At 42.8% G+C, this 12860-nt stretch overlaps 1 protein-coding gene across 1 annotated transcript in view; it reads left to right on the top strand.

The window, feature by feature from the left end:
• The first annotated feature begins 735 nt into the window (after positions 1 to 735).
• The window catches only part of map3k9 (mitogen-activated protein kinase kinase kinase 9), a 16202-nt gene continuing 4077 nt past the window's right edge, over positions 736 to 12860 (top strand). The window contains exons 1-7 of the mRNA XM_037694658.1: positions 736 to 1153; positions 2031 to 2444; positions 5852 to 6032; positions 7490 to 7638; positions 11026 to 11201; positions 11321 to 11561; positions 12079 to 12201. Coding sequence (XP_037550586.1) covers positions 874 to 1153; positions 2031 to 2444; positions 5852 to 6032; positions 7490 to 7638; positions 11026 to 11201; positions 11321 to 11561; positions 12079 to 12201 — 1564 coding nt within the window. The 5' untranslated portion in view covers positions 736 to 873. The remainder of the gene's footprint in view (positions 1154 to 2030; positions 2445 to 5851; positions 6033 to 7489; positions 7639 to 11025; positions 11202 to 11320; positions 11562 to 12078; positions 12202 to 12860) is intronic.

Below are 12860 nucleotides of genomic sequence, written 5' to 3'. Positions count from 1 at the left end.
TATGTGTGTATATATGTACACACACATTGAAATGTACACATTGTTAGGCCTCAAAGTTTTATAAAAGGTGAGGTCACACATGGATCAGAATCCAATTAATAATGAATATATTTATTAAATTATTTATTTATTAGTTGTGATCCAGATGGAACGGTGATAAAGATAATGGATGGATGGTCCAGTGATGTATTCACACTTCTCGTTTGTGATATCTTTTCTTTAGTGGCTAAAGGTGAAGGTTTGAAGCCTTGTCTCCAGGAAACATCATGTCTCTTTTTGACTTTGTGACATTTGGAAACATTTGGAAACATTTCTCACATTTCGTTCGTGTTTCCAGCCTCTTTGTTTGTTTGCATGAAGTGAAACTTCTTATCGGGTCACATCTGAGCTCAGGCAGATGTTTCTGAACCTGCTCTGCTGTCAGGTGCTGCAGATGTTCCACCTGGATCCAGATGTTCAGAACCCACAGAGCACTGATTCTGTTCGGTTCTGGAGACTGTGCATGGATTGAAGCTTTTTTTTTTTTTTTTTTTTTAATGTTTTGTTTGTTTTTGTTTTGGAGGAGGTGTAACAAATAAATAAAGCTGTTTGAAGAAAACTAACCAGCCTGTTTGGTCTTGAATCGAAGAGGGGCGGGGCCTGAAGAGTTACTGACGTGTCTATGCACCAATAGGAAGGCGGGGCATCCAGGCGCGCTGTCCTGATTGGTTAAGAGGTTCCGGGTGGAGCGGGGACCAGCTGTTGGGGTTGCAGGTCTGCATGGTGGACGCAGGTTCGGCCTCAGGCGGGTCCTCATCTCCTCATGGATCGCGTCCATGGACGTCTTGAGACCCGCGGTGGACAGCAGAGTAAGTCCCAGGACGTTAGAGACAGATGTGTTCCGCTGGGCCGAACCGGGCCGGCGTGGCAGCCGTTTGGACCGCCGTGTTCGACTACGAAGCGACTGCGGAGGATGAGCTCAGCCTCTGCACAGGAGACCGGGTGGAGGTCCTGTCCCAGGACTCCTTGGTGTCCGGGGATGAGGGCTGGTGGACCGGGATGATAGCGGACCGGGTCGGTATCTTTCCGTCCAATTACGTCAGCAGACGGAGTGGCCGGAAGGAGGAGCAGGGCCTGAGGGAGAGCCAGGAGCAGCCCGTCCCTCCTCTGCACCGTGAGTACCTGCAGTCTGCTCCTCATGGACGGGGACGGGGACAGGGACGGAGACAGAGACAGAGACAGGTCCTCACTGCGGTCAGGGTTCATGCTGCGTCACACCTGCACGCGCACAGACAGGCTGGTCCAGCATCCGCAGCTTCAGCACCAGAACTCAGAGTAGATCCTTCTGCAGGATGTCCCGGATGTGTCTCACTGACGGGCCGGGACATCTGCGGTATGGAGACATCAACCAGTCCAGAACCACTGGAAGGTTCTAACTGGATCCAGTTTCCTAAAGCAGAGTCCAGAGTACCAGAACCTTTTAAACCCAGTCCACTTCAGAACCACTGGATGGTTCTAACTGGATCCAGTTTCCTAAGGCAGAGTCCAGAGTACCAGAACCATTTAAACCCAGTCCACTTCAGAACCACTGGATGGTTCTAACTGGATCCAGTTTCCTAAAGCAGAGTCCAGATTATCAGAACCTTTTAAACCCAGAATGTTGGACAGCAGCTCATGAGCTGCTGGACTTCTTTCACACACCTGGATACTCTTCAGGGTCAAAACCAGTAACCCCAGCAGGTCCCTCATGGAGTTCCAGTCTCAGACCAGGTCTCAGATCAGGTCCGTCTGGTCTGGTAGGAATCTGGAACCCATAATTTAGGACTTGGTCCTGTATTTAACTAAAAACTGTTGATTTAAGTAGATTAAATCTATAAAACAATCATGTTTTAGAAAAGTGGTCCAGGGAGAACTGGTCCTGTATTGGGGTCGTGGTGAGGGTCCAGGTCCAGGTCCTAGTTCTGAGGAGTCCATGACAGATATTGAACATTTTATTGAGGGTTCATGTATGATCGGGGTTGGGCTGCTTTTGTGTCTTCTTTGCTCCTCAGTCCTGGAGATCAGTTTTTCGGAGCTCACGTTGGAGGAGATGATCGGGATCGGGGGGTTTGGGAAGGTCTACCGTGCCGTGTGGCGGGGCTCAGAGGTGGCAGTGAAGGCAGCCCGCCGGGACCCCGATGAGGACGTGGCGCAGACTTTAGAGAGCGTACGTCAGGAGGCCAAGCTCTTCGCCATGCTCAACCATCCCAACATCATGGCTCTGCTGGGGGTGTGCCTCCAGGAGCCCCACCTGTGCCTGGTCATGGAGTACGCTCGAGGGGGCGCTCTGAACCGGGCCCTTGCAGGGAAACGCATCCCCCCGTGTGCTCTGGTGGACTGGGCGGTGCAGATCGCCCAGGGCATGCTCTACCTGCACGACCAGGCCGTGGTCCCCGTCATTCACCGAGACCTGAAGTCCAGCAACAGTAAGTCTTCTCCCTCAAAACGTCCGTGAACTGAAGAGCAGCAGCTGAAACCACGTCTGCAGCTTGTTCAAACACTTTGTTTTAACACTTCTCTTGTCTTGTGGGGAAAAGTCAACCACACATTTATTTTCCTCTGAGTTTTTATTTATTTATTTATTTCGGTTCAATGAACAGATGTTTTCTTACAAAGCCTAAAATCCCAAATGTTCTCATAACCTCAGTAACTTTACTACACTCTCGTGTTCCTGAGGGGAAAAATCAGCCTGATTCCATCCATGCATCCATCCATGCATCCATCCATCCATCCATGCATCCATCCATCCATCCATCCATCCATGCATCCATCCATCCATCATCTTTACCCGCATCTTCCTTTTCGGGTCACTGGTGTCACTGGTGTCCATATCCAGCAGTCACTGTGGGAGAGGCGGGGGACACCCTGGACAGGTCAGTCCATCACAGGTAGAGAACAAGCTAACTCCACTGGGCTGGGATTTGATCCGACGACCTTCTCACTGAGAGGCAGCAGCTCTGCCAACTGCTCCATCGTGCCGCCCAGCCACATTACAATCCTCTGTAAATACAACTTTTAATCTCATATTTATCAGATCATAACATAATGCATTCCTCTCGGTGATGTTCTTTCTTTTGACCTCTATCCTCGTATCTTAATTTTTTTAATTAGCTGTTCCGCTCTTTATATTTGAGTCTCTGTAAATATCTACAGAGATCGAGTTCGTCTCGCACCCATCAGAGGGACGTGTTCCTCGGCTGGAGTCGCTGCCGAGTCCCGCCTCTCATCTCGTCCGACAAAATCGTTTGTCTGTAAAGAGCAAAACCTCACTTGTAATGTGCACAAGAAAACGTTGGGTGTTAAAATGGATGCAGCGTCGCAGCGTCGCAGCATCGCAGCATCGCAGCAGCTCAGAGCTGACTTCCGTCCGTTTATCCCGAAGCAGGACGACATTAGCGGGTGCACCGTGCTGCTTCAGCTCGTTCATAGATCCGGGTTGCTGTAAGTAAAGAAGAGATCAGAAACTAGTGTTTATACCAGAGTTTTAAATAAACCGTTAAAACAAACTAATAATAAAGAAAACGACAAAGCAAAAGATTAAAAAGACCTCCGTGCTCTGCCACGAGCAGCCGGTGGAAGTTTGAAGACAAGGCCTCACTGTCAGCCGAAGGGTCCGGTGGTCTGCAGGGTCTTGGAAATTTTTAAATTTAAATCTTTTTGGACATACTAATGGGAGGAAATACCTTTTTTAAAATAAACATTTTGTTTAAGCTGAAATGTGGAGGTTTTTTTTAAACAAAAGACTCAAAGAATTAAAATTAAAAAAGTCATCGTGTGATTTCTTCTGAAGCATTCACGATATCGTGATCCGTGTTTCTTACGTACGTTTTTCAGTTTCTTTCTCGTTCCACAGTTTTTGTGTTATTTCAACAAATCATGAATCAAAAGGTTCAGCTCTTTCAGGACAATCCTGCTGTGACTTTTGGTGTTGAAGCAACTTTAGCTTTTTGAAATATTTAGCCTTTTCTGACTTTTTTTTCCTCATAGAAAATGAATTGAGCTCATTTTAGATCCTTCAAATCTTTAGATGTGTTTACAACCTTTTACTGCTCCTTCCACATTTTGTTCTGCTTCAGCTTCTTTCAGCTTCCTTCTGTAAATTTCAACTTTTTTCAGCTATTTTCAACTAATTTCAGATGTTTGTTCAGCTGTTTTGCGCTCCTTTTAGATTCTTTCTTCTAACTACAACATTTTTGTGATTCTTCTAAATTCTTTCTGCTAATTTCAGCTTGTTTTGCTCCTTGCAGCTTATTTCTGCAAGTTTCAGTTCTGCTATTTCAGCTAGCTGTTTTATGCCAATTTAAGCTTTTTAAGCTAATTCCACATACGTCGCAAAAATTAAAAAAAAATTCAGCCTTATTCAGCAAAAATGTGCTCTATCCACTTCCTTCTGGTAATTTCAGCTTCTTTCTGCCTTTTCAGCTACTTTTCAGCTGTGTTTTTGCCAATTTAATTTTTTTCAGATAATTTTCACTGTTGTGCTCGTTTCTGCTTCTTTCAGGCTAATTGGGCAAATGTGTTTTTCTGCTTTCTTATGCTAATTTAAGCTTATTCTACCACTTCTACTAACTTTTTTTATTTTAATTTTTTAATTAATTCAAGTTTTTCATGGTAATTTTTGATACTTTTAACCAAATTAACTTCTAACAAGGTCACCCTTGTGAAAGAGGTTTTGATCTCAGTTTTTTTAATCTGGTTAAATAAAGGTTTAATAAAATTTTATCAATTATGGTAATTTAAGCTTATTATGCTCCTTTTAGCTTTTTTTGGCTAGTTTAAGCTTTTATCTGATATTTCAGCTACTATTTAGCCGTTTTATGCTAATTTTAGCTTTTTCAGCTTATTCCATCTATTTGGAGCTCATTTCAGCTCTTTCCACTTCCTTCTGGTAGTTTAAGCTTCTTTCCACCTTTTCAGCCCTTTTTTTGGCTAATTTCCTAATTTATGTGCTAATTTCTGCTAATTTAAACCTAATTCAGCAAACTTGTGTTCTTTCTGCTTTCTTCTGCTAATTTTAGACTTGTTCTTCCATTTCATCTACATTTTCAGCATGTTTTTTTAAGCTAATTTCAGCTGTTTTTCAGCAAGTTCTTCAGCAATAAACATTCACACTGCATTTCCACAGTAAACGCAATTTCTCTGGTTTAAATTATTTTTTATTTCATGCTGAAATAGTTCTAAAAGTCTGACTCGTTTTTTGATCAAACAAATATAAAAACTGTATTTCTAAGCAGTCTGGATTTTCCCGTCAGGAACTCAAAGTGTCAGAGACTTGAAGGACTTCGAGGGTGAATACTTTTGGAGCGTTAGAGCTGCACAAAGTGCAGATGAAGTCTGATGGGCCCCACAGCTTGCTGAAGGCTTCCACTTCACTGGATGCAGCTGATTGGTGTTCAAGGCCTATTTATCCATTTGGGTTTGTTATGCATCAAACTACATTATTAGAGTTTTGAATCAAGCTTTGGCTGTTGAGGTATAAAGTGAATTATTAGCGCTGATGGAGGGTTTTTCATCTCTGCCTTGCTTTGTTCTTGTAGCTCACTGTTTCCTGGTTTCTCTTTGCTCTTCTCTGCTTTTATCCTTTGAATCTTTCATGGACTCCCACGAACCACACCATGTTTTTTTTCCTCCCCTTGTTTCGCTTTTTATTTTGCGTGTCATCATACATTGTGGAACTGCTGCCTCTCCCAACATTTCAAATCCTGACAATGATTGCCTGAAAACTTTCATCTAAACCACCAACGTGCACGAACCCCGTCCCTCCAAACCCTCCGCCCTCCTTCCCGTTTTTTAACCACATTCCCTCCATCTCCACCATTGCTCACTGCTCCAGTCCTGATCCTCGAGAAGGTTGAGATGGAAGACGTCAGCAACAAGACTCTGAAGATAACGGACTTTGGTCTTGCTCGGGAGTGGCACCGCACCACCAAGATGAGCGCGGCCGGGACGTACGCCTGGATGGCTCCAGAAGTTATCCGCTCGTCCACATTCTCCAAGGGTAGCGACGTGTGGAGGTGGGCAGGGATGGGAGGTTGAGCAGGAAACAATGTGCACATGACCTGTCCACAGATTGCCCCCCCCCCCCCCCCCCCCCGACTGACTACTTATGTTAAAATGCAATAATAACCAACAAGAACTGGTTCTAGATCAGGGTAGAACTGTATCCGGACACAACTCATTCTTACTGGTTTCATAAATCCAGAGGATGACCAATAAATTAGACTATCTGACACATCCAACAATAAACAGCAGAACAAAATTATCACACGTTTGATGTTATGACAATAATTTTCTGATCGAGCATTCATGAGCATGTTGCAAAACATTTGCTGAAATTAAACGAGTTTGATGAGCATTCGGCCTGTTTCATTTGGTCTCACTCAGTGGTTCATGAGATCTCCAGATGTGTAAAGCCTTTTTCTCTGTAGAAGATATCACAGAACATCTCAGCCAGACTTTTTCAGCATGCGAGCTCCTTTTAAAACCAAGTCAAAGTGATCTACCTACTATAAGGCCCCGAGAACAACCTCTGGAAATGTTCAGTGTTTTTTCAAAGTTTATTGGGGGTAATAAACAAAATGAGCTGGTTTACATGAAAACGCTGTAGTTTCCATGTCAGTCGGGTTGCCAGATAAGACATGATGAACTATAGTACTGTGGCTTTAAAATGATAGTAATTTGACCTAAACGGTCATATGTGCTGAGTAAAGATATTCTAAGAGGAGGTGTGTTTTGTGTTTGTTGAACATGTGCACAGAAAAGGATGGGGTAATTAAGACATTTTAAAATGATCTGGCAACCCTCCGCGCATGCAGCATCTGCATGACAGTTATCTCCAAACTGGTGAACACACTAACGTCTCTTTGGAGCCTGGATTTATTAGTTTTGCTCCTACATGCTGAAAAAAGCTGAGCAGCACAAAACACTCTGCTCTCTGCCGTTTACTATAACTGTTGTTATTTATTATAACTGTTGTTATTTAGTATAACTGTTATTTATTATAACCGTTGTTATTTACTATAACTGTTGTTATTTAGTATAACTGTTGTTATTTAGTATAACTGTTGTTATTTAGTATAACTGTTATTTATTATAACTGTTGTTATTTATTATAACTGTTGTTAGTGCAGAAAACTGGAGTATTTCATACCTCCATGAGGGATTTCCTTGAAACTCTGAGACCTGGATTCAGAAACCTTCGGTTTCAGAGAGAACGAGGCTGTTCTCGTGTAAATGAACGGCCGAACGTTTCACGTCATGTAAACGGAGCCTCAGACTGGCTGCCCTGTCTGTCAATCGAGACAAATTTCATAGATGGATGATCGGCCGACATCTATTGTTGAATGCTATGAGATGTCCCCATAATACTTTTTAGATCGACCAGTAGATCACCATTGACGTATTGGGCACCCCTGGTCTCAGGTCCTTACATGTTCATTATTGTCGGTTGACGTTCTTTTCATCATTACAGTTATGGCGTGCTGTTGTGGGAGCTGCTGACCGGAGAAGTTCCCTTTCGAAATATAGATGGTCTAGCAGTTGCTTACGGAGTGGCAATGAACAAACTGGCTTTGCCCGTTCCCTCCACTTGTCCTGAGCCTTTTGCACGTCTTATGGACAGTAAGTAAACAAAATTATGTTCTGCTGAGAGATTCAAGCAAGGCGGTCTGTGTTCCAATAAATATGTTTTTTTAAAGGGATTATGACATTTATTTTCATTTTTATTCAACCAGGCAAATCCCATTTAGATCACAGTTCTCTTTTTGAAGTAAAGTTTAGGTACTAGATGTCATTTTGATAACTATATTTTTTACACATGGATCAATGTTCTGAGAACCAAAAGTATTTTGCAAAGACCAGATAAAAAGGGAAGCAGTTTATTAAGCAGGTAACGGAGAATGTTACAAGAATACTGGAGTATCTGTAGACAACAAGTGAAGGTAAGTACTGAGGTTTCACAGGAAATTGATCATCCTTTATGTAAATGGTAACTAGACTGTACTTCTATAGAACCTTTCTATCTAATGAAGATGCTCAAAGCTCTTTACAACACAATCTGTGCCCTCATTTACTTCCACATACACATTCAGACATCACTCTACTACATCCCCACAAAGCTAATTGAACTAATCATTCTATAGGGACTTATTTATGTAATCAAGACAGTTCTTACATGTGGCTCTTAGGTTTTGGAGAGGAGCTGATGAGGATTCCAGGTCCAAAGATCCACGGGTTATTTCGTAGCTCATGTGAAGTAGCTTGGTTGAAGGCTGCGTTGGTGATACCTTTCTGAGGTTTTTCAGGGTTAGAATGATGAAGCACACCAGGGAGGAACTCGGGAGAAGTACCAGGTTCAGGTCTAAAGGAAGAACCACAAGGGTACTGTGAGGACACATTATAAGTAAAAAACACAAGTTAGCTCTAGGAATATTATTCTTCTAGCTCAGAAGTTGTCGATTAAATCACCATATGGCAGCCAGCAGTCCAACACTGAATCTTGGTCCAACACAGCCTTAAGTAGTGGTTGTAATGATCAGCTGTCATGGGTGACAGCTGTGAGCCATCCAGCACCACCCATTAACAGAAACTGGAGGTGGAAAGTGGAAAAACATTGGAATCCTAACAGTACCCCCTTCTCAAAAATTACCTCTACGTAATCTTAGCCGCTTCTCAGGTTGGGTTCTATAAAGTGCTGTGATGAGGTCGGGGTCGAGATTAGTCCTCTCCTCAGGGCCATGGTGGGAAGTTTGAGCTTAGCAGCATAAGGATTAGCTATCTTTTTGACAGAAAATGTAGCATTGAACCTGGGAGCCAATTTTCTGGGGGTGTCTAAGTATAATGTCTCGTATGGAAAGCCATACCTTTTGGCTGATTTTATATTGTGGGTCTGGTGTGCTGCCTTTGTCTCCCATTCTTTTGTTTTTGTCTGTGGTTCTGAGAGGAGCTGCCTTTGCTTGTCACCAGATCCTGCAACACAACTGAAGTTGTTCAACAGATGAAACAGAAATATCTGATTCTTTACTGGGGACGAGAGAAGGTGAGTCTCCCAAGGATGCCTCAAATGGTGACAGTCCAGTGGCTGAGGAAGTTATACTGTAACTTTTACTGTATACTGGGCATATTCGACGAGATGTGAACTCCAAGTGAAGGGATAGTTATTTTGATGGCCTGGTATACCTGGTAGCACCTTATGCTGCTACCACCTCCTGATTACATCTGTCTGTCTGCCCTTTGGATTGAGGGTGGTAGCCAAATGTGAGACTGGTAGATGTTCCCAGAGCATTGCAAAAAGCCTTCCAGGCTTGTGATATGAATTGGGTTCTTCAGTTGGAGACTATATTCAAAGGGATTCCATGGCATCAAAAGAATGTGTAAAGTTGTGCAGTCTTGAGACAGTAGGTAACTTAGGAAGGGAAACAAAACATGCAACTTTACAAAAATGGTCAATAATGGTGAGTATTACTGTGTTTCCTTTGGACGGGGGCAGCCCAGTGATGAAGTCAGTAGCTATGTGGCACCAGGGATGACCAGGGATGGGTAGAGGTAGCAGGAGACCAGCAGGTGGTCGATTACTACTCTTATTTTGGGCACAAGTCTGACAGAAACTACCTTAAATCCTGAGACATGGATGGCCACCAGAAGTATGTATGAGCAAAGTTCCACATTTAATTAGAACCTGAATACACCTGTATTTTTGTATTGAACATTTTTTTAATAGAACCTGAATAACAAAATATTTTAGAATTGTGTATCAATCGCAGGACCTGAACTCCAATGGAATTTGGGACAAAATGTCAGGTGGTCCTGATCCTGGATCTGGTTGTGTTTGTTGGGCCTGTCTGATGACCCCCTAAATATCCCAGGTGACCCTACTGATGAAACACAAGGAAGGTAGGACGTTCTCGGACATCTTGGATTCGTCTGATATGGACGATCCTAGAACCAGGTCGGTATGTAATAGTAAACTGGAATCTGGCAAAAATAATGACCAGTGAGCCTGATGAGCTTTGAGTCCCTTGAATGACTGCAGATATGAAAGATTTGTGTGATTTGTCTAGATAATGAATTGGGTGTATAGACTCCTCTAGCCATTGTCTCTAGTCCTCTAATGCAAGCTTTATGTCTAGTATCTCATCGTTACCAACATCATAGATTTTTCATCGGGATAGCTGGTGGGAGAAGAAGGCACAGATGTGCAACGTTCCATCTTACTTGGTACATTGAGGCAAAACTGCTTCCACCCCAATCTGAAGTATCAACTTTCAGTGTGTATTGTTCCTGTGGATCAAGGTGAGAGGGTGGGAGTAGAGGTGAATAGTTGTTTTAACTTACAAAAAGCAGTGTTGGCTTCAAGTGTCCAGGTGAATGATTGCAGGGTTGAGGTGAGTTGTCTTAATGGGTTGCAGTCTGGCTATAGTTGTGGATAAATCTGCGATAGAAGTTGGGAAATCCTAGGAAGGGTTGGAGCTATTTGTGGTTCTCAGATGTAGGCCATTCTGCCACTGTTTTTATCTTGTCTGGATCCACCCTGAACTGCCCACTTTCAAAAACAAACCCAAGGAAAGTCACATGGAACTCGCATGTTTCTGCTTTGATGAAAAGTTGATTTTGTAATAAGCGTTGGAGGAATGCTCTTACATGGGATTGATATTGTTGAGGATCTTCTGAATAGATTAGAATATTAGATAAATAGACAAAAACACTGAGAAAATCTCTTTGGACATCGTTCACTAGAGCTTGGAAAACAGCTGGAGTATTAATGAGGCCGAAAGGCATGACTAAATTTTCAAAGTGACCAAGTGGTGTCTTACAGGTAGTTTTCCACTCGTACCACTCAATTCTTACGTTTGTCTCGTGCAAAAACTTTAGCCTCTAAATGATATGACTGATGGCGAACAAACAAACAATGTTTTTTTTTGGCTCTGAAATATCTAAAGAACCAAAACATTTCAGCTTAAGGCAAATTTAGCCCAAATGTCTAAAATGGTTTTCTGTCTTTTGTCACAGGCTGTTGGAGCTCAGACCCTCACTCTCGGCCACAGTTCTCAACTATTCTGGATCAGCTCACATCTATTGAAGAGTCGGGCTTCTTTGAAATGCCAGCAAAATCATTCCACTCTCTGCAGGATGACTGGAGACTGGAGATCCAGGAAATGTTTGACCAGCTTAGGACCAAGGAAAAGGTAATGACGAGACAAGAATTTCTGTAGGGGGAAATGTACAATGACCATTTCCTCCTGACGTTGGAGTCCGTGGAGATGTGACAACAGCTGTAGGTTCTCGTGTTGTTTTACCCCATCAGGAGCTGCGATCGTGGGAGGAAGAGCTGAGCCGAGCAGCACTGCAGCAGAAGTGCCAAGAGGAGGCTTTAAGAAGACGAGAGCAGGAATTAGCCGAAAGGGAAATCCACATCCTGGAGCGTGAGCTCAACATCATCATTCATCAGCTTTACCAGGAGAAGCCTCGTGTGGAGAGCAGGCAGGGCAAATTTCGCCGCAACCGCCTTAAACTCAAGGATGGAAACAGGATCAGCTTGCCTTCAGGTGTGGAAAGCAAGCTACGGCGCTGTGACATAGTCAAAAGATAATTTGATACTTTTTATAATCTTATCAGGGCTTCACATAAATGCTACACATGCTCAGCAAAAATCATGAGCGCCGCTATGGCATCTTTGTGTATTCAGATCATCAGCACTTCATGGCTAAACAGGTTTCTTTACTTAATGTCCAAAACACAGACATAAACTAGTAACTTCAACAGAAACAACAAACTGAGCTGGAAGAAGTTTCTTCTCAAAAGTGGTTCCAGAATATGCTTGTTTATACTCTACAAGACGCTAAGAACTCTGTTCTCATTGTTGCTGTAACATGAAAGAAAATTATGGCTTTTTATTCTTGCATGGCCCGAGAACTCATTTAGTTCAAAAGGTGTATGCACCAAGTCTTGTAGGAACTTTGTGGGCGTGTTTATGCTGAAAATTAGCTGAACTTGCATGGCTCTTGTAATCAGACAACATCTGTACTGAAAAGGAAATAAATGTGTTTTTAATGAATCTGTTAGATTTTCAGCACAAAATCACTGTGCAGGCATCTCCCACTCGTGATCATCGAAGGAGTTTGCTCAGCAGCAGTTCCAGCCCTCCAGCCAGTCCATCTATGCTGCCTCGCCTCAGAGCCATCCAACGTAAGTTTCACAGATCCAATACAAAACGAAACTATTCAGAACTAATGGGTTGTTTACTTGTGGACATGTATGAGGACAGCAGGACACAGGATTGTGGTGAGATGGAGGAGGATGACTTGCTGTGGCAACTCCAGATAAATACAGTTCACAGCCCCAAATACAGAAAATGTTGTGACATCAAGTAAAATGTAAATAGAAGCAAAATACAATCTCATAAACCCATATTTTATTCACAATGGAACATACAGTGCCATTAAGAAATTATTAATACTGTGGTCATTTTACTGTTGGATGGATGGATGGATGGATGGATGGATGGATGGATGGATGGATGGATGGATGGATGGATGGATGGTTGGTAGACAGACAGACAGACAGGCAGACGAATTTAGATTTGTTGATGTATCTTTCAGGTATAAATGGATGGATGGATGGATGGATGGATGGATGGATGGATGGTTGGTAGACAGACAGACAGACAGACAGACAGACAGACAAATTTAGATTTGTTGATGTATCTTTCAGGTATAAATGGATGAATGATGGATGGACAGTTGGTAGGTAGACAGTCAGATTTAGATTTGTGGATGTTTCTTTCAGGTATAAATGGAGGATGGATGATTGATAGATGGAAGGATAATGAAAGGATGGATGGATGG

This window comes from Nematolebias whitei, chromosome 21 (genome assembly GCF_014905685.2).
Source record: "Nematolebias whitei isolate Nwh7 chromosome 21, NemWhi1, whole genome shotgun sequence".
Taxonomy (NCBI): domain Eukaryota; kingdom Metazoa; phylum Chordata; class Actinopteri; order Cyprinodontiformes; family Rivulidae; genus Nematolebias; species Nematolebias whitei.
The sequence above is the reverse complement of the archived record's forward strand: the minus strand, read 5'-3'. Positions and strand labels throughout refer to the sequence as shown.